We start from the raw sequence: 27,581 nt of genomic DNA on the forward strand, positions 1-27,581 counted from the left end.
CATTTACATGCCACAGGAACACTACCCAGCTGAATCGATAATATATGAATCTGTGAATGAATGCGTTTTCTTATTGTAGTTTATGCAATGCATGAAATCAATGTACTAAATCACTACGTGGTCATTTAAAATATGTTCCTCTCCAGCAATGGTTTCACCCAAAGACATGAAAAAGATGTTACATGTGTTACAATTATTCCAGCTGCCCACCCACTTCAAAGACATTTCCGGCATGAGCAAAGAAAAAAAAAATCAGCTTCACTCTAATGAATAACGATGGATATCTGAATGCAGTAATATTATTTTCCATAATCCATGCAAAATGGCAAAGTTAAATCACAGTTCACGCTGGCTGTTTAGCAGACTTTTAAAATGAAATCATTTCATGAGTGACCTTGATGAGGCCATCTGTAGCCCACATGACCACACTCACCGTTGACCAACAGCATACAGCCTGAAGAGCAGGTTTGCACTGATTCATATCAACAAATGAATCAAGACGCCATTACCTGAACTGGATTATTGTCAGCACTGGCATAGCATTACCAAGTGCTGATCATAAAACTGTACTGCAAAGCTGCTAGAGTCTGGGCTTCCAACAGTAATTCATAATATGCTGTCAGAAAGCTGTAGGCAGTTCAGGGAAGAAACTTCTGAAACCAGGACCTCAAGGTGGAGTGGAGATGTTTGACTTGTTTTATTTACACTGTATATTCACATTTGGGCAGAAAATTGTCATTTTTCTTGAACCGGGCCCTCCCTCACCAGTACTTTAGTAACTCTTGTTTGACAGAGTATGTGCTGAGTGTAGCACTGGTAAGCCATGTTAGACCAGCTAGCAATACACTAACCGAGGTTCATATGAGAGGTTCAGAGTAAATTACAGTGTACCAAAATATGAACAGTCTTTATACAATTTGTTCATTAAAAGGGCTCAAAATATCCTGTATGAGGTATGACATTATAGTTTAAATTTTTTTATGATAGTATGGAGTACAATACACAAGAAGCAAAATACTTTGCCAGTTTGAGTGTATGTGTACCACAAAATTATTAGTAGTTCCCTTTCTAACAAAATCACCCTTGTCCTTTAATAATTTTGTTTGCAGTATATTTGGTAGAAGAAATACAAAGTTTTAAGAAGTGTCTCATATATACTTCAGTTGTCAGCTATCATGTTTAATGCAGCATGCATTGCCATAAGTATTTGAATGTGAAATACAGTCTTCTATCTTTAAAGTGTTAACCTTTACAAATTAAGTCAAAGGCTTATATATTAAGTAAAGACAGTTCAGCGTAGCCTTCACTCTGAATGACAGATTTAAGCAAATGATACATTTTTAGTCCATAATTAAAAATGATCATGATCATATCCATTAGATCATCAGAATGATGGAAAAGTTACAGGAGCATGTGTTTGGGGGAAAAAAAACATTGCAAGAGGCAATTACAATGTCAGTTAGCTTCTCAGCCACATAACGCAAAAGAATAAAATGGATTCAGTACTTCAGTTCAACAATTCAACCAAGGTGTAGTGGAGTTGTTTGACTTGTTTTATTTACATTGTATATTCACATTTGGGCTGAAAATTGTCATTTTCCTCGAACGGTTGCTTGAATGACTTAATGAAAGTGCAGGATGTTTGAACATGCAACCCAGATGTTATTTAAGAGTGATTCGGCACCCTTGACTGAATCAGAAAACTGAATCTGTCTATATCATATCACCTGTGGAAATACACCACAAATTAGTGGGTGTGCCAAAAAGAGTGAGTCTGTGGAGACCTGCCCCTCCTTTCTCCTTTAACTGCAGGAGTCAAAACACTAAAATCCAACCTCAGGTGACAATGGCAAACTCAGAGAAGAAAATTAAAAATCTTCCAACTGGACGACCAAGGTAACAGACTATGTTGCATCACCTCCAGGTACAGAGGAGTGTGAGTCACAGGAGGGGGCAGAATGCAAGACCACTTATACCTGGGCAGCATGGAGTTCATCCTCTACAGGTGACATCAGGGGTTGCATTTCCATAGCATCTGGAGGCTGGTCAGCCATGGACACTCCTAAAGGTTGGACCCCGTTATTGGCTGGGTATTCCTCAGCAGCCTGGCCGCCTTTCTCAGGTGGCCCCTCTCTCTTGTCTTGTTTGCCAGACTGCTTCAGCAGGTGCTTGCGGTAGGCATTCTGGATGACCCCGGCTGCCACTTCCTCCTGCTTGCGCTTTAGTGTGGTGGTGACGGGCTCCTGCGAGACCTTGGATGGATATTTCACCCTGAAGCTCTCCTCCATGCTCTCCTTCAAGGCATCCATCTCCCCTGAGTCACCAAAGACCTCTGAGGCCAGGGCAACCAGGATGTCCAGGCAGTGGACCTTGTCCCCAGGAGCAATTGGAAGGTCCATGGCAATCAATTTGGCTGTGTTAGGTTTGGGAATCCTCAGAGGAGCTTGCAGACTATCGCAGAGGTCTGAGAGTTGGCTGTAGTCTACATACTGGGAGGCTTCAGGGTCAAACCTCTCCCAGGTCTCATAGAACATCTCCATGTCCTCCTCACACAGGTGGTCCGTGCCCACTGTGGCGGCCACACTGAAGCTCTCCAAGATGATGGCAATGAACATGTTGACCACAATAAGCATGGAAATAATGATGTAGCTGCACATGAATGTGATGCCTAGAGGAGGGTTGGCGCAGTTCCCCATGACATCACTGCCAGGATTGAATGCATCTGGGTCACAGTCCGGGGGGGTATTCAGGAGAGGGAAGAGAATCCCATCCCAGCCAGCCAAAGTGGTGATCTGAAACATGCAGAGCATGCTGCTGCCGAACGTCTCAAAGTTAAACATGTCATCAATGCCGGCCATTCTTCCGACATACGCAAAGTTCCACATGCCGAAGACGGAGTAAACAAACATGATGATGAAGAGGAGCAGGCCGAGGTTGAAGAGGGCAGGAAGTGACATCCTCAGAGAAGACAGCAGATTTCGGACGCCTCCTCTCGCGTAGCGGATGAGAGACAGGGCACGCAAAATGAAAGGCAGCGAAACGTGCGGCAGTCCGAATTCTGTCAAAATGATATCTTGAACAGAAAGGAACATCATTTTTAAAACATTAAGGTCAACTCTACCAATTCTGACAGCAGCATATTCATTTTTCTTTTTAGTTCTCCTAAAAACAAAAGCAGCAGTGTAGCATGGTGGTTAAGGAGCAGAACCTGTATTGGAAAGGTTTTCGGTTCAAATCCCCACGGGGACACTGCTTCTGTACCCTTGGGCAAGGTACTTAACCCACAATTGCCTCAGTAAATATTCAGCTGTATGAATGGAGAACATTGTAAAACCCTAGAATTGATGTAAGTCGCTCTAGATAAGCGCATCTGCTAAATGCCAATAATGTAATATACTGAAAGGTTTTAAATTTCAAGACGTTTGATCAAGGGACTGAGAATGATCACTAATACCTCTCATTTTCAGCACACTCCCTCTGAATGTGCTTTAGTAAGTCTGAAACGAGTGACATCAATAACCTGACCCGTCAATGCAATCCTAAACGATGCTTCTGATCACAATGGAGAGAAACCTTGCTAGCTAGTAAAATACAGAGTGAAAAGGCAGATATTCAGCCACTGGTAACATGTTCAGGACAGTGTACAATGTCACACAAAAGAAGAAGAATGGGGCAAAAAAATCACAGCTTCCTAAAACGTAAGCTATCAATTAGCTACCTGTCTGCATCACCATGAGTTAAGATACATCATGACTTGAAACCAATAAAGAGACATCTTCTGCCCTAGATGTTAAGACATTTTTTCTGTGATAAGAGTTGGAATTTTCTTGGACTGGATTGAATTAATGAAATCCCTTGAGGACAAGAAAGTAGACACAAATTTTCAATTATTGCTAATATTATTATTATGAGTAGTTGTAGTACTAAAACCACTAATAGTAGTAGTAATAGTAGTGGTAGAAATAGTAGTAGGATTAATTATGTTACATTTAACATGTTTTTGTCACTTTTTGGTGGATGCTAGAGATTAGATGTTTGTTAGTGTCAGTGCTCCCGCCCCCTAGCTATTGTGTTTTGTTTTTCCCTGTCCATGTGCTTTTGTTTTCCTTGTGTTCTAGCCCTGCCCCACTCTCCGCCCTGTCTCCGCCCACCCGATCATCCCCTCCTGCCTGCTTACACACCTGCTTCCCATCTCCCTATCAGCCCAGCCCTATATCTACCCTGCTTGTCTCTGTCTTGTTGCCAGTTCGTTGCAGTGTGCCTTTACCTGTCTCGTTCCCGCTGTGTTTTCTGCCTGATCGCTATTCCCCGAATCGACCCTGCCTGCTCTTCGACCTTGCTCCTGCCTGCTGTCCTGCCTTGTTCACCTGATCTTCCTGACTACCTGGTTTGACCCTGCCTGTCCCCGGCTTTGATTCCTGTCTGTGTTTGGACTGCCTTCCTGGTATTTTGACCCTGCCTGTTTTGGACTGCCTGCGTGTTCTGCGATTTTGTTAATAAACGCCTGGACTCTGGAGTTCTTGTGGTCCGCGCCTGAGTCCTTGCCTGTGCCCTGTCAGTTAGGGCTGACTTAGCGTCAGCTGCTTTTTCCAGGAAAGAGTTAACCTGTTTGATACTTCTGCTGTACAGCTCCTCAGTGAATGTGCACCCATGTAGTTAACCAGAGGCCCATATGAAACACTGTTAATGGCCCCAACACTGGCTTTCACCTGGTTTTCCTGTCATACATTTACAAGAGTAGCATGCATTGCAGCTGAATTATACTGACTGCATCAGAAATTTGTAGTATTGGAAATTTGCTTACCCACTATGAAGAATAATACCACTATAAATTCAAAAACATTCCATCCCACGGTGAAGTAATGCTGTCTGAGTCCAAAAATCTTCAGGAGACACTCGACGATGAAGAAGAAAACAAAGCCCAGGTGGACAAACTGCAGGATGGTATCCACCTCAGCGCTGTGGTCAGCCCTCTTCAACATCAAGGACAGCGCGTAAAGGCAGATCATCAACATGACGAAGATGTCGAAGGCGGGCTTCGTGACCAAGTCGAATGCACGGCCCTGGAGTCGGTTCTTCAGCAAAAGGTGAAATCGAGGAAACCAATGAAACAGGGCACACAGGCAAGTGGAAGGTATAGTAAGCTCTGAGAAGCCTATAGAACGGGAGCTGGACTTTCTCATGAAAATCTTGCATCGTACTTTCAGGAATATAGCAGTGATAATCAATCATAGCATTAAGTCTGGATGATGAAAATTAAATTACTGTAACTCTAACTGGTTTTATGTGGCTGTTATTACATACCGAAGGTCTGGGAATGGGCTTCTGCTTCTTAGGTCTCTGTTTCTGCTGTCCCTCTGTCATGAAGATGTTCCCAAAGTATAGAGGCAGAGATGATTATTGGGAATGTACATGTTGCTGACCTGCTGACCAATCTAAGCACAATGGCATTTTTTTTGAACAACATTTATGTTTTTAACATTTTAGCTTTTTTCTTAAACATTTTTCAATTTATTCTTGTTACCATGAAACTCAATGTTTTGTCAGAAATGTCCAAGTTAATCCTTGACTAAATTTGTTGCTAAACAACAAATTTGCTAAATTTGTAAGGCAGGGCAAAATTTGGTTGTCTACAGGCCATGCTCTATAACAGTACTTTATAATATTAATACAGTCCTGCTACACTATTTAAAGAGATCAAGTAAAATTTCATATCAACAGTTCTTATAATTGTGTGAAATTATACCCTTTTATCAAAGCCATGTAATGCCATTCCAATTGTTTTTGAAAACTGTTTTAATGTAGGGTACTAGGAGGGGGAATTTGAAAGGGGCAGGGAGATCCACTGAAAATCATTACTTTTAGCATGTTTTGTGCCATGACTCATGGATGAATGATTGCTAATTAACGTTGAGAGCTTTGAAGCATCCCATGCCTATGTCCCTCAGAGTATCACTAGCAGCTACAGTTCCCAGTGAAGGGCACGCCAGTACCAAGTGTCTCCAATAAGCAGATTATTCAAGCAATATGATTGTCAGGGAAACATTCACCAGGAACAGGTATTCAAATACTAATAAAAGAAAACACGCAGCATTAAGCTTTTGATGTTCAGTATATTTCCCCAGAATGATACATTTAGAAATTCTGTCTTATTTGTGAGGGAAAACAGCATAAAGAACTCTCTGCTGGATGAGCTGGTACTTATCTTTGCCTTTTGCTGACTGTAGTTGTCGATAAGGACACCAATGAAGAGACTGAAGGAGAAGAAGGACCCGAAGATGATGAAGGTGACGAAGTACAGGTACATGTACACATTATCCTCATATAAAGGCTGGTCCTCCACCTGGGTTGGTCCAAAGGACCAAAATACAAACACAAGGTCAGGTTCACACAAAAAGGGATTGTATGTACAATAAAAATACATATTAAATTAAATAAATAATGTTCTGATTACTTCATCTAAAAGGGCAAAAAACAATGATCAAATCGTTTTTGGTCACCTGAGCACAAGATATAATCTGTCCATTTTTCATTTTTAAAGGGACTAAAGTGGACAACAAAAGCCATTTGAAGATGAACACAAGAGCAGCACACAGCATGACCACCAATAAATGTTTCTGATCATGCAGATGCTGAATAGAGAAATGTAGTACCATTCGAGTATCCACAGCTGCGTACATGACATCCATCCAGCCTTTAAACGTTGCCTGAGAGAACAAATAAAACAAAGGATTAAGGATAAGAATAATCAAAGGGTGAGGATTCTGCACCATCAGTCTCCAATAGGCATTCGCCATGATCTTACCACTTGCAGTAGGGCGAGGTAGCCATTAGCCACGCTGTCAAAGTTGACCTTTACGTTGACCCAGCGCACCTCAGTGTAGTTCATCATTATTAACTCCATGCAGTCTGATTTGTTGTTGACCTCATCAATGTGGAAACGCTCCTCATCAGTGGTGTTGAAGCAGTAGTAGTACTTCCCAGCAAACAGATTTATGCCGCAGATGGCAAAGACAAGCCAGAAAGTGAGTAGCACCAGTAGCACGCTGAAGATGGGTGGGGTAGCCCGCCACAGCGTGGTCAGCACCACCTGTCCCACACACACACACACACACACACACACACACAGACACACACAGACACACACACAGAGCATCAGTGCATTCTGGAGTGCCAATATTCCAAGCTGAAAGCAAGTCACTCCTGTGCCTTCACCCAGTGGAGGCGTGTACCTCTGCCTTTACCCGATTCACATTCAATTTCCTATCTGATCATAGAAGCCATCTCTGCTTAGGGTCAGGGCCAGAATCAACTGAACACTGTACAGCACAACCCCGAATGAGACACCTGGTCACTTACCCTCGTCCCGTCAAATTTGGACAGAAGCCTCAGAGGTCTCAGCGCCCTCAGTGCCCCCAGCCCAGTGCGGCCCAACATGTAAACAGTAATGCTGGGTACAGAACCCTGAGACAAAGATTTGAGTGAAGTTACAATCCAAGCAGCACATATCTGGACCACATGTTGTTCTGGTTTAGATTTAGGATTAGGGTTGAGTGACAGAGGGCAGTATTATACCCCCATATTAGAAACTCTTCTCATTAATGAATGACAGAAGCTATCAATGATGTCCTGCCTTTGGAAAATCCAGGGCAGCAGTTGTAGTTTTAGTTTCAAAATAAATGTGCAGTAGAATAAACAAAATGCTCACGTCATCTCCTGATATTTCACAAAATGTATATTGTGTTTAGTAACCACAATCCTTGCGATAATAAAATGCATGGTTGAAAGAAAAAAAAAAATTAAAAAATTGACATTATCCATGTATCCTACAAATCTTGATTATCTGTGACACAGGACTATGTCATCATTTAGTTTAATGGTGATTTGCCAAAAAAGTTTTTCAGTCCAAGATTCAGTCTAACCAATATGTGATTTGTACTTACCTTTGTGTAACACATTTGAGGAAATGGCGTTTTTTGTTGAATTTACACAAAATTAAGAATCAGCAGTCACTGAACAATGTGTTGCACCCATTGTAAGGTGAATCATGTTTGTTTTCATCTGGGATATGTATAACAGGTTATTGTTCATTCTGTAATCACTGCTTAGTTGAGTTCACTACTGTGAAAATGCAGAAAAAGGAAAACAATTGTGCAGTACAAAATGGATTTTGCTAATAAATATGAATGTGCATAAATCTTTGCTTTTGAATGCTTTTTAAATGCATTTAAATGCATTTGAATGTAAAATGTAATGACTAAGACTTACAGTCACAATGAGGAATTCCAGCCAGCACGAAGGGTTAGTGAAGTAGGTCTTCAAACCATATCCCATCCATTTCAGGAGCATCTCAACAATAAACACATAAGCAAAGACTTGATCTGCATATTCCAGGAGGATTTTCAAGACCCTGCGATGCTCAAGGTTTATGTCCTCAAAGGCCTGTGAAGGTATGAGCAAAAAAGATTTCAAAAGAAAAAAACCTGAGTGTGATTTAAAATTACTCTGAGGACACAACAAAATCTATTGACATCAATCCATCAGTCAGCTGTCAGTCACATTGTGTTCAGCATAATGCCTTTCAGAATGGATTCCAACAGAGAATTTGTGCAGGGCACAAATATGTAATTGCAAAAAAAAGACCACTGCACAAAACTAATTCTAGCCTGACAAAATATAGCTGGGGGACTACCAAAGGTGAATGCACAGAATGAACAGAATAATACAGAACAGAGTGAGTGAATGTAAACTGGGGGAGAGAGAGGCAGAGCAAGAAACCTGACTGGTAACATTTCAACCAACATGTGGACATTTGGACAAACAACATAAAACCAGTTCATTAACTAAATGCAATTGACATGATAATAATCGAATCAATAAAGTGGGCTACAGAAGCCGTTTCAAGATTAATTCTGTTAGCAGAACAAAAGGACATACGAAAAAATTTAGCTCAAGATCCACTACACACTGACACAGGGAACTGTTTTTTACTCAAGAGTGTTTTAAGTGCATGGAATCAACACAGAAGCAGAGACCATTAGAGTGCTCAAGAAAGGGTCTGACACAGTGCTGGATAAACTTAAGACAAAATGACTGTAGCCAAAATGACAAGCTGAACGTGGCTGAATGCCCTGTTCTCCTTCGTAGACTTCTCTTTTCCTTCGTAGACTTCATAGACATGTCTTATATCGCCTTGAGAAGGCTTAGGAAATGCTATTCAATACACTGCCAGCAACTATATGCTGTGCTCCAGGAACTATATTATTCTAGTACTAGTACTACTGTCCTGGTGCTTCATTGTACTGACATTTATGTGCAGTGCTTACCAGAGCTATGCTGCTGAGCACGATCACTACAATGATGATGGCTTCAAAGCTTGAGTGCTCCACAATGGCGTAGCAGGACCTCCTGGTCTTCCACCACATCTTCCCACTGCCCTGAGTGATGTCCACCCTCAGGCACGGGCAGCGCTTTGAGCAGGCTGCAGTGGGCACAGGTCAGCAGTGCACGATACATGTTTATCCTCTGTACTTCTGTCCAAGCTTTTAAGGCTAGATACACTCCTGCCTTAAATTCCTGTTCATTCTTGTATTGAAATATTTTCCAGGAGTTTCACGTGATTGTCTCTTTGTAAGTGGTCAGGGAATTATTTTAAGTTAAGTTTATTTTAAGCTATTTTAAGTTTGTTTCCCTCTGGAAAACCTTTGTAAAGCGCTTTAAAACAACCCTGGTTGTAAAATGCACTAAAATAATTAAATGTTGTTGCTTTTCTTGCTGTACCTTCACTGAAGCAGTCTGGAGGGTCCCGCTGCTTTGGTTCTTCCTCTATCCCAACCCGCTCCTCCGCCCCGGGTTTGCATGCTGCCTCCGCCATGCTGCGGTGTGAAGAGTCAGTCACCACACCCTGCTGAGGGGGTACAGTGACCAGAAGAGGGGTTCACGTCACTCAGGAAGCTTCCACTGTGGTTCAGGCATATAGATCCTTTATCGGGGTTGACAGTCTGAGCTGTAAGCCATGTTGCCTATCACCTGCTTCCCAGCATTTCTTAAACATTTCCTGGGAATGCGGCAAGAGTGTCATCCTCACGTGTGTGTTAAACCTGGTGTTGAAACACAACCATTGCCCCTCTCTGTCAGCCTTCCCCCACCCTAGCCCCCATCCAGTTCATTTCAGGTGGGGGATACACTCAGACTGCAAGAGAGATGTGATGACACAATAAACATAACTGTCCATAATCAAAGCAACTGTCCATAATTAAAGTCCGTGCAGCTTTTTTTTCTCCTTGTGATAGTAACAGAGATAGCTCTTTTGTTTCAGAGTCTTTGTTTTGTGTTATTTTAGGCTAGACAGCTGGTAGCACCGCACATTCTTTGTCCCAATGAAGGCGTGACCTGTTTTGGTGTAATGCTAAGAGGGAAAATGGCTGTCTGACAAAGCAGAGTTTGGAGGAGGTTTCATCTGATCCCTGGTTACAGCAGAAATCGTGTTTTAGAGAAAAAATGCAAATCCACTGTGTTTCATTAACCATCGGGTTGTAGTATCAGTATGCCATACAGTGCACAAAATTGTAACATTACAAACATATATATTGCCAGAGTGAATCAAAGGGGTCAACAAAGATGCGTTGGACTGAAGTTCAGCTGCTGCAGAACTAAGCTGGACTGTTTCAGTGGGGACAGTACAGCACAGGTGGCTGGTGTAGCAATTTTGCAAATTGTGATGTGCTGGTCCTCTTTCCCACGATCTGCTCCGTATCACATATCTCTACCTCAGCCAACACTCCCACTCCGAGTCCCAGATCGCTTGCAGATGTTGCACAGATGTGGACTTTACTCTCTCCTGAGTTGCTGACCCAGACAAATCTGTATTCGGTTCAGCACCATATGTACCTAATGTTTGACACTGAGGAAAATATCCTGCCCTCACGAGAAAAGTAGAGAATTCGTCATTACAGGGGAATTATGGGAGTCTTGCTATTCACCCGGAGTTTCAAAATGCCACTAGATCAGTGATAAGATCAAGGGAGTGGTTAAAAACAAGGAAATTGATGAGATCTCAGGGCTATGGAGATGCAGTGAGAGAAGACTGTGACCAGAAGATTCATGAGACTTTTTGTTATTAATCATTCATAAACTTCATAAGCTCTGCCTCCTTTGCATTATATCAAACAAAATGCAAAAAGATTGTGATGCGATTCATGCTCAAAGAAGCAAAGGCATAAAAAATTAATTTCTTTCCTGCAAAAAAATAAACAAAGAGATTGTGTTCGATGTTGTGAAATTGTCAAATCTGACCGTGTTTAACTCCAAAACTTGTCCCGATTGAGCAGCAATCAAATAACACAACATTATTACTTGTAAACACAGACAGCTTGTGAAAATACATTTCAGTTGGTATTATGTAATTGCATAGCTATACTGTTTTATCAAAATAACACCCATTGCACATAACGTGGCTGTAGCATAAAAAGCAAAACCTGCAATTTTCTATCATGCTGCCTGTCAAAAGTCACGATATAATGGGCTATTGAGCTATTAAATTTCCAAGAAATTCGAAGAAATTGGTGTTTTCTTGGCGGTCAAACCTGCCAAGCTTTTCTTCTATAGATTAGATAAAAATTAAAAACTTACTTTTTGGCTACCATGGCTTTCATATTTGTTGTTCTTTCCCACAATCCCTACCTTGTTGCTGCTCCTGGTGATCCTGCCAATGGCGATCTGCAGGTTGTTCATCTCTCCACCCTTGTCAATGGCAGCCATGTTGTCTCCACTAAACGATGTCAGCAGCAAGGCGACAAAGAGATTCAGAAGCTACAGAGAGAAGGCAAAAAGGCTTGTGAAATTATTGGAAGTCTATGGTTTCTATAAGACCAAACAGTATCTCTAATTCACCTGGGTATCTTCAGATGCAATTCTTTGTAGAAAACCCTGATTAATTTTTGACCACTTACCAGCAGGTTGCCGATGAACAAAATGGTGATGAAGACGGTGATGCACAGGGGCTGCCCGGCCACCTCCATGCAGTCCCACAGGGTCTCGATCCACTCCCCGCACAGGATGCGGAAGACCAGCATGAAGGAGTGGAAGAAGTCGGCCGCGTGCCAGCGTGGCAGCTCGCAGTCCTGAGCGATGCGGCAGACGCAGTCCCTGTAACTCCCGCTGAACAGCTGCATGACCACCACGGAGGACACAAAGACGACGAGGACCAGGAGCAGAGTCAGGTGGCGCACGGCGACCACCGCGTTGCGGATGATCTTGAGCAGCATGTTGAAGAGGGGCCAGAACCTGGCCAGCATGAAGATACGCAGCTGCCAAAAACACACAGCAGATAGTCAGCTTGTAGCAAACTCATAGACTCCCCAGACATAGCCACCCCTGCACTGTACAGAAGAAGGACAATAAAGAAAGCAGAGAGCATACTTCAAAATGCTAGAACATTCCCTAGATGTGCTAGCATCTTGAAGTATGTACTAAAGCATGCTTCAAGATGCTAGTACATGCTAGGATACCCCCTCTTTTGTGAACTTTAATGTTTGTACAGACCCAGCCTGGTAATCTACTAAGAGAATCTACTCAAGACTCTTTTCACTCAACAACTCCAGAAAGCAATAAACACATTATCATTTTTTACATTTTCAGGTCTCTTTAATTGTACATCTCTTTACTTGTTCCAAATATTGAATGTAGATCTGTCTGTCTAATTCTTTGGGTTTCTCCAATAAAAGCCACATTCTGTCCTGGTTCCAGTGTGTGAAGTGTGAATGCTCTATAATGGGGGGGGGGGGGGGGGGGGGGGGCAGAGATTCCTCCACCTTGTACTCCCATCTCACATACATTTGCCGCAACTTCCACTGTTTGAAAGCTGAGACTTTCTCCTGTCTACAGACAATCCATTGTCACTTTGTTGAGTGAGGAAATACATACTTTAAAGGCATAATGAGCAGAGAGAGTTCCCACAGTGAGCCATTTGGCAAACCAGTGGCTTTAGTTATATGTGCACTGTTTCTCATCATGGAAAAGAAAGGCATCCAGAGCTGGCAAAAGACAGTGACAGGGCATTGTTGTCCAGCGGAGATTGTGAAGGAAATGCAAAGTAAAATCAGCACTGTCCACTTCGACTATTGGACAGTCAAAGCAGCCACAGTGTCAATTGTATTGCCAAAGCTTGCTTCCTAGAGAGAAGCAGCCCCTTTTGGATTGACATATGCACATTTATGTGTTGTGTGTAGTTATAAAACAACATTTGATTAGCAGTGTACAGTGCCATTATCTAAATCAGTGTTGGGAATGTGTCTTGCGAGGCGGTTGCTAGCCGGCTACTAGTGGCCAGCTTATAAATGTCATGGTGTCTGTGATCAAACGCCACCAACATTGATTAAGTCCTCATATTTCTTAAGTGATGAGCTGTTAGGTTTGGGCATTGGCCAGAAATTCTGAAAATACCGTGCTTTCCATGTGGGATTTTTTTTTGCCCATTTTAGCAATAATAAGAGATACAGGAACACTTTTAATCCCAATGTAATTTCTTTTCTCAATGATAGGTAATTATTTGCTGTGTATTTAATAATGAACAATGCTGCTTCAAATGTGTCCCGAACTGTAGATTCTATGATGGCAATGTCTGTCATTTGTTGAATCCCATCATTATTGCCATTGCTTGTCAACTATTGACTGATTGTGCTGATGTTTCTCAATTGTTAAATATCTGTACTGTTGTTAGTTTCACCTTGCTGGACATTCAAGTTTATCCCACTACTACCGTTAAGAGTTCTAGGTGTTGAACATCAGGAACTGATGGTTCAATTTTCAAGAATAGGGAATCATTGTTGCTACATGCTGTTATCGTTTCATGATGGTGGCTGGGAGCAGAACCTTTTGGGTTAATCCCAGAAATAATTAAAACCTTCTCTACTTCACTGTTAAGAGAAAAACAAAAAAGATAGGACATCAAGTTATTAATTTGAGGAGTTTGGCCTTACCAAGCGAAATGACCTGAGCACAGACAGGCCCTCAATATCTGCCAGCATCAGCTCTAACAGGCCCAGCATGACCACGATGCTGTCAAAAATGTTCCAGCCAACCTGGAAGTAGTAGTACGGGTCCATGGCAATGATTTTGAAGACCATCTCAGCAGTCAAGATCCCAATGAAAACCTAGAGGAGGAAATGAAGAGGGCTGAACTGGAAGAAAAATACATTCATAAAACCGTAGGGAATTGGTAGACATGTGTCACAAACATGTTTGAATGTGGTAGTTTTGGTGATGCCTGATTCTTTGTGACTTAACTTGACATTGGCACCATGAGAGACTGTCTTTCAGTGAAAAGCAGTTGACCCCTTACCAGGTTTCCAATGGACAGCATTTGCTCAAACTCCGCTGTCATTGGATAGTGCTCCATAGCCATGAATATGGTGTTCACGATGATGACGATGGTGATGCCCAGGTCCACAAACGGATCCATCACCACAAAGTGCACCCACTTTTTAAAGGTGACCCACTGCGGACAACAGTTCCATTTCAGGAAAACACTGGCAAACTTGTTCCACCCTTGCAAACATGGCCTTGGGACGTGCTCTGTCAAAAAAGGTAGGGTGTCACATACAGGTCACAGCATAGACAAACAAAACATGTTACCATATTATTTGACCTACTAACTACCTCGCTGTGGTGTTTGAAGTGCAAATAGCCAGTGTCTTCAAAACTTATTCATGTTGAAAATTAGAAAGTGGAAGATGCAAATAGCTGTTGATATGTGTCAGTCAAAACAGATAAAGGTTTCTTGAGATTGTTAACTAGGCTTTAATATAATCAATGTACTTTGATTTTCCCCCTTCACATAAGACCATTTACTAAGTGAAAAAATGTAAATTAAACATAATGACACTCACACTATCATTTTTAACAGTACAGTTCAGACATACTGTTCCCAAATACAGCCAATAAAACATAATCTAAGTTTAATCAATGTCTCATATATTGGACCTAACTGGTTTAAAGGTGCCTCGAATCCTTTATCATCACTGTGACTTTATTAGATGAACTCATGGTTTGTTAGTTTCTCTTTCTTTGTTAGTCGCTCTGTATAAGAACATCTGCTAGATTACAAGATGAAAATGAAAAGGGCTCACTTGTTGCCCCAGTTTTGCATTGCACATTGTAAAGTTGCCTTCCACTGCATTGCTGATGATGATTAGAGACTCTGTTGTACAGACCTGGTTTGTCCTGGTCAAGTGCGCTGGGCCCTGATCCATTGGACTCCTCCTCCTTTTTCTTCTGCCTCTCTACACACTGCAGTGTCACAGCACAGGAAGTGAACAAGAGTCAGACCTGGTCCTGACCCCAAGATGAGATGTAGACTGAGATTCACCCCCTCATCTATGAGGACCACCTTATTGTATGATTTATGCATGATACTCTTGCTGGAATTCTTTATGAACTTGCCATTCTCTCCACACTCTGCCCCTTTCTTTATGTTTTTACTGACTAATGATGTCTGCTGTCAGTGTGGCTCAGTCAGCTCAACAATCAGCAATCCATGGCCAATATTGAAATGGCTTAAATTCTCATGAAAATGCCATTAAGTGCAATTAACTCCGCCTGCATGTTGCTCATTCAAAACCTTAGTTATGATTCCATTGAATTCTTTACTTCCTTCATACCACCATTGAATTTCTCACTTTCTCACGTGGAATTAAATAATGGCCTGCTTTTTGCCATTGCTCAAGTCCACGTCTGGCAGAGTCAGCTAACCTTTGCCTCCCGTTTCTTCAGCTCCTGTAGAATCTTCCGGTGCTCCCTCTCCTTCTGCTTGGCCTCCGCTACGGCGGCTTCGTTCTGCTCTGCATAGGCAGCGACCACCGCAGCCAGGATGAGGCCGACGAGGCAGAGGGAGCCCAGGAAGAGAGCGACCGCGTAGAAGATCACAGAGGACACCCCTGAGGAGCGTACTGTCTGCAACAAGAGGGATGGGGAGAGACGGCTGGGAGCTGAGTGGTGTGTTGATGACTGGGGCGGCAGTGTAGCATAGTGGTTAAGGAGCAGGACTTGTAACCGAAAGGTTGCTGGTTTGATTCTCCATGGGGGTACTGCTGCTGGACCCTTGGGCAAGGTACTTAACCCACAGCCACCTCAGTAAATATCCAGCATAAATCCAGTAAAAATGGATAACCAGGACAGATGGATAACCTTGTAAAAAAAAAAAAACCTGTAAATGATGTAAGTTGCTCTGCTAAATGCCAATAATGTAATGTAATGATAGACAGGTACACAAGTAAACACTTCCACCCCTTCTGGGGAGTGAGAATGCCCTGCTTCAGAAGCAAAGCTGAAGTTCCAGAATTGTTAAGTCAAAAAAGCCTAAAAGCTCTCCAGCTTAAGCTCATGCAATACTGAGCCATATCTTTGTTTTTAAACCAGCACAGAGGGTTACTCATGTGGGACCAGTGAATGACACATCTATCAGACCTTCCATTGTAGCTCAGAAAAACAGTGTCAGAGTGGACTTGTTTTTAGAAAAAACATATGCTTCTTCCAAAATTTCTCAGGAACCTGCTGAAAGAGGTAAATAGCGATCAAGTAAAACAATACCCCTGTGCCAATACAAATCTGAAAAAACAAGTGAACAAATGTACATAATAATTTCCAATAAATCCCCTTAAAATGGGAGCTACAGTATATATCAAGACATGGACATGTTGTAGCTTCAGAGGTGACATGCCATGCAGGAAAGATGTGTGCGTGTGATGCAACCAAACAGACTTTTGGTGACGTTATGGTGCTGAACATGTGGGAGTGAGCAAGTACCAGCTGGAACAGGTTCTCCCAGAAGTCCCATGTCATGAGGCGGAAGACGGACAGGAAGGCCCAGCCAAAGGTGTCGTAGCTTGTGTAGCCGTAATTCGGGTTGAACAGTGTCTCCAAACATGTATATTCCTCTGGGCAACGTCTGCCAACAGGGCAACAGTGAATGATTAACAATTCTCCCTGCCCACCTTCCCCTATTTCCCAAAACACTGTAAGCCAGGGAAAGAGACAAGACTATAATCAAATAGCTATCTGCCTTTTACTGTGTCAACATGTCAATAATGTGTAATTAATCAACCCTAGTTTAAGTCAGCATTAGGGTGTTATTCACTGAAGGTGTTGTGTAGGGTCCACTTGACAAACCTGACTGCAAAATTCACATATACATTTGTTAACAACTGTTCTGTTGTGAGTGAGCCATTACTGTAGCCTTTGTAGGAAATGGACTTACCCAGCATCAGAGATGTTTCCACAAAGAAGTGAATCTAGTTGCCCAGGCAAATAGTAATGGTTTTCTAGAGAATGAGAAGCAGACAAATTAAAGTACATGGTCCATAGAATCTAAAGCTCACTCCTTCAAATGGCTGAGTCCTTAAACATTTGTTCCATTTTAGGCTCAGTTGTGTACATTTCTTTTGAGTAATGTCTTATTTTCTTTCTTTCCCTATTCATTACACTCCCTCTCTCTCTCTCTCTCTCTCTCTCTCTCTCTCTCCCTCTCTCTCTCTCTCTCACACACACACACACACACACACACACACGCACACTTTATCTCTAACACACACACACTCACACAGACAGACACATACACGAAGGTAGGACTCCCACTTTTTCCCATCACTGTTTCATTTCTTGTTACCTACGATAAGTGAGGATGAGAGTGAGGGTGAGTTTATAACGACTGCTACGCTTACTTGACACATGAAATGGAAAGGCCTCTTTCTGCCATTTCTCACGCAGTTATGTTGATTAGAGACCAGACTGTCACTTTACCACCACACTGACACAGCCAGCATCAACATGTTCGCCCTTGCATCTTAATCACTGCTCCACAAAAGCCTGGAGTTACCTAAACGGTTAATGTATTCAGAGAAGCTGAAAGAGCTGTTGCCAGGGTAGTCAAAGGCCGCAGTGTCATTGAAGTCAAGCACAATGGAGGAAGCTGGCAGGTGGACACATCGCTGGCGGAGTGTGCCCATGAAGAAGTCGATGCCGATGATGGCGAGGAAGCAGAGGCCGAGCACGGCGAGGATCACCGCGGACGCCAGCTTCCTCACCGACTGGATCAGCGCCCCCGCCGTGGCCCTCAGACCTAAACACCACAGGGGGGACAAGGAAAGGGTCACTGGGACCACATGTAACCTGGATACATGCAGACATCCTGTAACCGTAGCTAGCAAACTGCATCATAATAACAACACAAGGAATGTTTAAGCAGTGCTTAAGGATTTTTTGAACTTGAGGTGGAGCAGCGCTGTTGTACCTTTGAGCAAAGGTGCTTGATGTGAAGTGCTTCAGTAAGTATTCAGCTGTATAATTGGACAGGCTACACAAATTTGAGCTATGTCAATTTCCCTGAGTGAGAGTGTCTCCTCAGTAAATATTTAATGCAAGAAACAACAGGATAGGTTTTGGGATGAGGATACAGGCACCCTTAGGAACACACACATCCCACTGCGCATTGATATATAGTTCCCCAAACAGCTGTATTTATTCTAAATGAGTATGCATTTGTGTGTGATTACATTTACAGTTTTTTATAATCATTTTCACACGTCTCAATACCATGTCCACTTTTTCAAAACACTTAACACATCCACCATATCAGTAGACTATGTGAACTAAACTGTGTTTACTTTTGCATTGCTTTGATACAAAATGCATTCAATCACCTCTTCTTCCGAAATTCATGAATACCTCTCTCAGTCAATGTTCACCACCAGCAAAATTCTGTACAACTACAGCAAATTTTGCAGACATTAAGATACTCTGTTCAAAACAGTTAACTTTCACTTCAAAACCTAATGAAATTTAGATCACTGTAGATGGAAATATGTTGCATTTTGACAGACATATATACAAACTATATGCTTGAAATAAGACAGATTATTCTGATTTTAGCAGAAAGTTTATTCAGTTTTTTTGCTTGCAGCCTTGTTACCACTTTTGTAAGTGATCATATTTGCATTGAAATTTGCATGTATATAGGCAAAATATAGATGTAGTTGTCGCTGAAGAGATTTTTCCACTATTACTGCTGTATATGTAAGTCATGGGCTATCAGTGAAAGAGATTGACCCAAGAATGCAACTACAGTAAATTTACCACACTCAGTTGTGGTATCTAAAGTATTTAGACAGGCAAAACAACAGATCAAAAAGTTTGTTCTTGGTGTCATGATAGCTGCTTGGCTTCAAATATTTATGGGGCATGGGGGATTGTAGGGGTGGATAAGATATACAAAAGATTTTTTTCTAAATGTTCAAGGCAAGGGAGAATGTTGCATTGAATGTGAATGTAGCGAAGGGCGAGAGCAGTCACCTAATCTGGCCTCAACCCAAGTCTACAGTGTACCAACCATGCAGCTTTGACCATGACACCAAAGAGCCAAGCTCGTTGATATGGCACTCAGAGCGCATACTCAACAGTAGTAACAGCACTCTGTCACAGTGAAAATCATAAAAATTTGACCCAAAATACAGAGTACACCATGGATCAGCATTAGGACTACAGCAGACTTCTAGTGGTAGTATCATTTGTTGTTGTTTCACTTACTGTACTAGAAATGAAAAGCATCTGCAGACTTTTTGTTGTACTATAGTATACCTCAGAAATTGTAGCATAGATCTGCCATGAGGCATATTGCAGCATTTCAGATTTGTTTGGTATTACAACATGTACTCTAAAGAGGTGTCATTCTTTTTTTCTTTTTTTAAAATGCAACATTACAGTAATCTATGCTAAAACAGAGGATACGGCAACACATAATATATGCATTTTGCAATGCTTCAACTTGTTTCTGTTTTTCGGTCCATTGTACTTTGAGTGACAAAGTAGTCTGCTGAGAGAGAGCATTTGCTATACTTATGGCAGCACGAGTCACTTTTGGGTGAATTATGAAGTGTTTTGGTGGTTGTAGTGCATTTTGCACAAAAGATTAACAGATGTGCTCATGTGCATGGTTGTTAAGCACACAGTGTTAAGAGTTTTGAAAAAGTGGCCATGGTATTGACCTAAGTGTGAAAACGGTTGTAGAAAACTGTAGTACCCACGGTAGCTCTTTTGAGTGACACGTACCAGGAATCAGAGGGATTATTTTAAGTGCTTGGAACATACAGAGAAGCCCGTCAAGTACAATAAGCTCATTGAGGACCCTGCGGACACAGACAGAATGCAACAAGTCAGTGGAATGTCTGACCTCATGTGCTACCAATCTTACCCCAGTCTTTTCCTCCCCACATTGCCTGTGGGTGAATGTCCCTTTCTGAACAAAATGGCAGTTCTGTTTGCAGATTGATGTCTAATGGGAGGGTGGTTAGGAGGATGGTTAGACTGAACCAGCTACAAGACGCACACAGAGACAGACCAAGTGTGTGACCCCAGGTTTCACAAGGGCCACCATTTTTATTTTGTGGAGTGACATTTTTTTGAGAAAGATTAAAAGAGCATGGAGGATTAGGCAAGACGCAATGGGAGTAAAGGTAGGGCTGACAGAGGGGGAAGTTAGTGGGTGAGGCAAGGAATCTGACAAAAGAAGTTATTTGAAACACTTTGACATTTGACTCTGACTGATGGTAGCCTCCATACCTGCCCCTGTGTCTGCATGCCCCTGCACCATGAGCGTTGAGGATTTCTATCTCACATAGAGTATGCCATGCTGTCAAGATGTACTGTGAGACGTCCATGCTTTGGCCTGCTGGTCAAGTGACCGGCCGTCACTGAACTTCTATACTCACGCGAAGACGAGCACCAGGACGTCCAGCCAGTTCCATGGGTCTCGAAGGAAAGTAAAAGGGCCAATGCAGAAGCCCCTGGACAGCACTTTGACCAACGCCTCAAAGGCATAGATAGCAATGAACGCATATCTGAAAATAACAAACAAAAACAAGGCACAATAATCGCAGCTTGCAGCAGTTTCAGTGGTGTGAGCAACTGAGTGTCTGCATTATGCTGTCTTGTAAAAAAAAAAAAAGATGACATTTCCTAAATGAGATTTTTCCATTGATGCAATGACCATGTAATTTAATGGCAGTTATTCTCAAATGTAATGGTAGCTGAATTGCTTATACCAAACAACAGTGTTTGTACTATACCAAGTCTGTATACTGTGAAATAATGGTTTCTTGCTCAACTGTTGTCTTTTATCCTCAGTTTATAGTGATGTCACAGCAAAATGGATGACTATGTCATCTCAATTATTACTATTACTACTAGTTTTTGGGAGAGTTAACAGTTACATTTACATTTATTCATTTAGCAGACGCTTTTATCCAAAGCGACTTACATAGGTTACAGTTCTTTACAATGTTATCTATTTATACTATGTTATACTATTTATACTACATACTATGTCTATGTCATCTATGAAAGTAACAAAATGGCAACTCACTCTGCCTGATGAAACAACCACCGATCTGAGAATGTCATAAACACACAGTTCAGTAGAATGGTGATCATGACGAACTTGCGAAAAAATTTAATTCAGAGTTAAGAAGAAACTTTACAATCACACAACACATCATGATGACACACTACAGTGCTATTTGAAGTTCCAAATGAAGATCTGGAAGGAGAATTGTTAGACAATCCCTTCGCCTACAACAAACCCATCCCATCCTCAAGTCTAAAAAAACCACTGACCATTTCCTTTTTATGTCAGCTGTTCATGGCATCCCTCCACCACCATCCCCAACCCCCCCTCCACCCAAATCCTCCTTATTTCTATTCCCATGTACGATGTCCAAGGGGGGGTCAACAACCTTGGCCCAAGGTGCCACCCCTTCCTTGAACTTTAAAACCAAAGAACTGTACTCCTATACCCTCACCAACAAAAGTGCCTCTTATTGCATCTTATTGTTTTCCCCAATTGCTAAGACACATTTTCTGCCTCTTAGACACTAGAGGGATTAATTCAAAACACTCTTAGCAAAATGTAATTTTTCTCCTGAAATCAGTATTTTGAGAATCTGCATTCTTTTGAACTTTGTAACATCACTTTACTGACATACAGATTACCTGTACAGGAAGACAACATCAAGAGAATTTCAAAACAATACTACTTTACTTTATTACTTTATTTTCCATCCCTTTATTTCCAGAAAGCCATAAGGAAGGAAAAGTGGTACATAGGGTAGGTAGAGTACAATTTGAAAAAAAAGAAACAATTGAAAAACTTACAAAAAATATTTATATATACATAAGATAAACAAATGTACTTCCATACTGTAAATCTAATTACAACTACTCTGCATCATCATCTCCTCTCTGGTCTGGATCTGGTCACAAAATTTCTTCAACATCACAAAGGATGTTTTCCCTGGCCAGGCAACGCGGGAAATATGCCCTGGTATGTTTAATCCAGCCTTGGATGGCTTCTATGGGCACATCCTCCATGGAAATCAAGAGGTTTTCTCTTGTGTAGGGGTTACTGTCATAAACCTTCCACCGCCATGCTGACAAAAATTCCTCTATAGCATTGAGGAAGGCGTGAACCAGAGCAGCCCAATAGAAACTAACGTTATCCCAGATGATAACATACTGGGACTGCTCTGGTTGCCCTGGTTCCCCTTCCTGTTGAAGTCGCTGGTAAAGTTGACCTAGGAATTCAAGCAGATGTGCAGTGTTATATGGACCCAAAGTGGCATGGCGGTGGAGGACCCCTTGATTACTTGCCTCCTCTCTGGCCAGGAACCTTCACAATGGCATGGTGACCAATGATGTTCCATCCCCTTCTGTGCCTTGTTGTGAGGTTAAACCCTGCCTCATCAACAAAGATATACTCATGGGGCTGAGGCATCCCATCAAGTTCAAAGATCACATGCAAACAAATGGCCCTATTTATAAGGATCCTGTGATTCTGATTGGTGTGTCACTAATTTAGTGGCTTTGTGTTTACACCTGGGGAAAGGTGTGCTCTTTGTGTTCTGATGATAATGACTTGAGTGTATTGTATTGGTTGCGTGTGTTTGCTGAATGAACATATAGTGCAGTGAATGAATCATTTGGCCACTTTTGCATAGAGTTTCGCAGAAAGGGCTTTACACATAGAAACCTGTGTGAAAACATGTGAATAGTGTTTACAGTTGTGAGAAAAGTGTGTATCTTTTGAGAAATGAGGCAATGCTATAGGTTTTCTTGCTGAGGGAACTGGTTATAGTGTGTTAGCGATTGGGAAAAACTGTAACATTCATACTTATATATCAACCGTGATATGATAGAATGTAAAAGATCATGACAACTTACACATGACAGAATAAAACTGTCTCTACTGTATGTCAAAATGGAGAAGAAGTGATATGTTACATAACTGTTACAGGAATGATTAGGGCAAAAGTCTACCTGTCCATCACGAAAGAAACGGCAGCATTTTGATCTGAAAAAGGATATGAATGTAGGAGAAGTTTGATGGCTCCTCTCCTAACAATACTGAAGGGACTGAGAATGTAGCAGGCAGGTTCTGCATTAAACCTGAAGATTGCGTTCCCTTGGGTGATGACATTGAAGGTCTGGAGGATGAGACAGAGAGAGAGTGAGAGAGAGAGAGAGAGAGAGAAAGAGAGAAAGAGAGATATAGACATGTTAAGCATCATGTCTCAACTTGCATCCAAAGCTGGTTTACAGGAGAGAGCACGGTGTTCACCCCCTGGTAAGGTCTGCTGTTACTGTCCACAGAATAACATTGTTGCCAGAATGTGATTGTGAAAGAATCTGCTGTTCCAATTCAGGTAACAAACAGGTAGCAGTGTGGCGCTTCAGGCCTCCTCAGCATTGACTGTTTGTGAATAAGAAATACACAATTCACACATACTGGTTAAATGAGGGTGAGGTCAGCGGAGGTAAAGAGGTTTTCAGACTGCATGCTGTCTCACAGAAATCTCCTTGTTTTCTAACAAAACACTGAAAGGGTGAGTCTGACAGCTTGTGTTTGAAAATCTTGCCAAAAACTATGAGGACAGAATACAATCAAAGCTTCTGTTGCTCTTGTTACTTCTGTGTCCTTGTTCTTGAAGCCACTGTTGAAGTTTGCTATGTTAAGAGGCCCAAAGGCACACTACAGCTGTGAACGCAGGTGAGTGGCAAGCCAAAGAAAGTGTGTAAGCGCTTGGTAAAGCTACATATATCCCACTTAGTGGTCCCAGTTTTAATTAGAGACAGTATGTTTTTGAATAAGGTTGAGTACTTTCAAGAACATGCAGCGCCGTATGATGGCAATAGCAGGTTTGTTCTTGCAGCTGTGTATATCTTTGACATGACGTGCAAAAATTTGTAATTTGCGTTTAGTTTCCAAGCAAGACAAGGAAATGAGCGACAGGTGGCGATGTGTGTGCATGGCTTTGGGCTGGACGCTACTTTACAGCTCTTAAGGGGGTTCTACAAATCACACATCGTTCTGCACTTTTGGATTCAATGCGTGGGTGCACATCTTGGACTGACTTTCTGTGTTTTGTAGAAGGGATCCAGGTCCTCCAGGGGAACGTTGAGCATCTCTGGCGGTGGGTCCTCATAGACGAAGGGCAGGACTTTGCCGGCCTCCAGGTGGCGGCTGGGCTTGGGCCTCTCCTCCTCCTTCTCCTCTTCCTCCTTCTTGCGCTCCCTCTCCTTCTGCTCCCTCTTCCCCTCGGCCGCACGCCTCTGGATTTCTGCCAGGGACTCCGGGGTGAGGCGGCGGAAGACGTCGGTGCCCGAGGGAGGCAGCAGGCCGACCAGCTTCACGTTCTGCCGAGCGAGAGAGGCGGCCACCTCCGGGTCCCTCAGCAACGGGCTGCGGGGAAAACAAGGGAGGGGGAGGGGTGAGGACTGGCTGAGGGGGACTGGAGGGGAGGGGCCCGTAATGGTGGAAAAACAGCAGCTGCAGGAGGACATGGGAGAGGGGCGCAGGGTGCGGTTGGGAAGACAGGGGTTGACATTGTGCTTCCCCTGCGCCAAAGCCTTCCCATAACTCACAGCAGGAAAGAAAGCAGAATGACACTCACAGAAAGGGCTGGAAAAGAGACCCACAATATAAAAGGCATGAGGGCCGATGTATCTGGCTCTCATGATGTCACCACAGTGGTCTCACTGGGTTTCCTTGCTTGGGTGTTTACGTGACCACACTGTAAGTGTCCATACTTTGACTGTTTTAAATTTTATTATCTTCCTCTCCTGCTTCTCCTTCATTTTCCTGCCCATTGTAAATGCTCCAGTGGCCTTAACATTATGTCTTGTGGTTTGTCTCAAAAAACAAAACATCATATTCAGCCATTAGCAACATCTGTTCATTGTAGCACGCTGCAAGACAGCTGATTTCCTTGAAAAAAAAGGCATTAAGGGAAATAATACAGCTGCGAGTACAGGAAAATGGGATAGAAGTATTGCAATATGTGACCAGAGGGATTTGTCCGTAAGAACAATGAGTATCCATTTACACAAATAGTTTTCTATTGAGAGCATATCTTGCAGACACTTGAGATTAACATTGTGAAATACTGCAGCTGCAGAAATTAGGTTAATTATCATTAGATGCTGTGACATCAGCTGAATGTGATACAATGTTCAGATTCTGAATGTTCTATACATGTTAGTTAGTCTACACAGATATTTCAAACACACACAAATAAACCTCCAGCAGAAAGACTCTGAGATAGTTCAAACGAAACCGTTGCCTTCCTTCAAACATCTTCTTAAGGCATGGACGGGGATCGAACCCGTGATCTTCGGTTTACAAGACCAACGCCTTACCACTTGGCCACCGCACCTTGCCAAAAAGGGCTGCTAAAAGCATTTGAAAGGGTTGGACATCATTTTCCCAAAAGGCTCACAGGCTCAGTCATCAGTACTGGGATGGAGATCATAAATCTCAGCAGACATGGGTCTAAAGTGAGAGATCACTATGCTCTGCAGCCATGGGGCAACTGACTGTCCCATCCCAAGTGGGTCACTCCTCTTCGTCACAATGCCTGTGTGTACTGGTGGAATGAACTCCCCATGGGGGTCAGGACAATGGATTCACTTGCCATCTTCGGACATAAACTGAAGACCCACCTCTTCAGACTGCATCTGGGTTCCACCTCAATCCTTCCCCCCTAACAACTGCTATTTGCTATTTATTTTACGTGTAGCACTGCGATGCATTTTTGGATTCTGTGATCCAGTGACTATGTGTGTGTGTACATACAGAAATGTAATATATTATATTATATTTATATTATATAATATATTATTATATTAAATATGCATATATATACACACACACACACACACACACAGATAGAGATATTATATATTGTATTATACAATTATATATTGCATGTTTAAATGTAAATACAATTATATCAATACTGTAGTGTTAAAATACTGTGAGCCAACAGTAGTACAGGTGGTACATAATCATTAATGGTTAGGTTGTGGCATTTTAATGAGCCTACAGTGATTCAGATCTAACTGCTCCTAGATTTTGATTTCCTGACTCATTATGAACATTTTTGAAGTAGTCCGGTCTTAAACAGAACATTCATAGGCACACCATGTACTTTTCTGTGGACAGCTTGTAAACAAGCATTATGATCTGGTGAAAGGAGATCTCTTGGACCACACCTCCAGTGCAACATGATGCCATGGGAAAACCGAATCCGATGCAACAAAGGCACATTAACTTTCATTTTCATTTACAATTATAGTTTTTTTTTCAATACATTACCATATGCTGTACCATATTACAACCTTACTAGTACATCTACACACTTCTACATCAGTCCTTCACTGTGTGTGTGTGTGTGTGTGTGTATGCGTGTGTGTGCGTGCGTGCATGTGTGTGCGTGTGTTTGTGTGTGCGTGTGTTTGTGTGTGTGTGTGTGTGTGTGTTTGTGTGTGTGTGTGTGTTTGTTTGTGCATGTTTGTAAGCAGCTTGGAGGCTGTTTTGTGTTTCTCTCAATACAGCACCAGCACATAACAAATAACAATGCTCCCACCAGATCCTTTGCAGACAAGAACAAAAACAAATAAATGCATTAACATTGCTGCAGAGAAATATACAGTATGTAAGCAGCTGTTTCAGTTCACATTCTTTCTACGTCCATTACACTTTGAGTATTGTGACATCACTTGCACAATAAAACACGTCCTGTTTAATTCAGAGGATGCGAATCATATTTTTACACCACAATTGCTTCACAGATGCTCATAACCAGAACAGCTTGGCTTACTATTTCTACAATTTTATACACCTGGATATTTACTGAGGTCTTTAAGGATAAGCACCCTGTCCAGGTGTACAAAGGAAGTACCCAACTGACGAATCAAAGCAGTAACGTTGGAGTTACAAGCCCTGCCCCTTACCACTACACCACATGACTAAAAACAAACAGAAGAAGAAAGGAGAATGAAACCTCCCCTTAAAGTATTTATTTTACTCACAGCTGGCGTGGACATATTTTAAGCTCTTTGGGTTTCTTCAGCCGCGTAGTACGGTTCCTTCTCCAGACGTCCAGTAGTGACAACTTTTGGGGAGGCATGACTGCAGATCCGTCTCAGTGTGTGTGTGTGTGCTTTATTCGCTCTGCAAAGAGCACAGTCCTCTCTGG

At 42.2% G+C, this 27,581-nt stretch overlaps 1 protein-coding gene and 1 non-coding gene across 2 annotated transcripts; both read right to left on the bottom strand.

The window, feature by feature from the left end:
• Positions 1-27,581, bottom strand: LOC118774105 (sodium channel protein type 4 subunit alpha B-like). Its single transcript, XM_036523252.1, has 25 exons — positions 27,415-27,581; positions 24,457-24,784; positions 23,410-23,528; positions 21,413-21,499; positions 20,760-20,888; positions 20,101-20,177; positions 17,873-18,115; positions 17,255-17,318; positions 16,804-16,945; positions 15,751-15,951; positions 15,213-15,288; positions 14,342-14,574; positions 13,980-14,153; positions 11,952-12,308; positions 11,683-11,811; positions 9,781-9,907; positions 9,327-9,481; positions 8,269-8,442; positions 7,360-7,464; positions 6,806-7,090; positions 6,654-6,707; positions 6,206-6,343; positions 5,305-5,379; positions 4,805-5,075; positions 1-3,073 (listed from the first exon to the last, which is right to left on the bottom strand). The coding sequence occupies exons 1-25, from the start codon at positions 27,510-27,512 to the stop codon at positions 1,971-1,973; spliced, it is 4,944 nt and encodes a 1,647-aa protein (XP_036379145.1). The 5' UTR covers positions 27,513-27,581; the 3' UTR covers positions 1-1,970.
• Positions 25,686-25,757, bottom strand: trnat-ugu. The gene has a single exon. It is a non-coding gene; the product is annotated as a tRNA-Thr (tRNA).

This window comes from Megalops cyprinoides, chromosome 1 (genome assembly GCF_013368585.1).
Source record: "Megalops cyprinoides isolate fMegCyp1 chromosome 1, fMegCyp1.pri, whole genome shotgun sequence".
Lineage (NCBI taxonomy): Eukaryota > Metazoa > Chordata > Actinopteri > Elopiformes > Megalopidae > Megalops > Megalops cyprinoides.

Coding starts and splice junctions, on each gene's coding strand:
- LOC118774105 (XM_036523252.1), bottom strand. CDS start 27,512: ATGCCTCCCCAAAAGTTGTCACTACTGGACGTCTGGAGAAGGAACCGT. Junction 14,154..14,341: donor TGCTGTCCATTGGAAACCTG/GTAAGGGGTCAA, acceptor TTCCTCCTCTAG/GTTTTCATTGGGATCTTGAC. Junction 11,812..11,951: donor TGTTCATCGGCAACCTGCTG/GTAAGTGGTCAA, acceptor TTCTCTCTGTAG/CTTCTGAATCTCTTTGTCGC.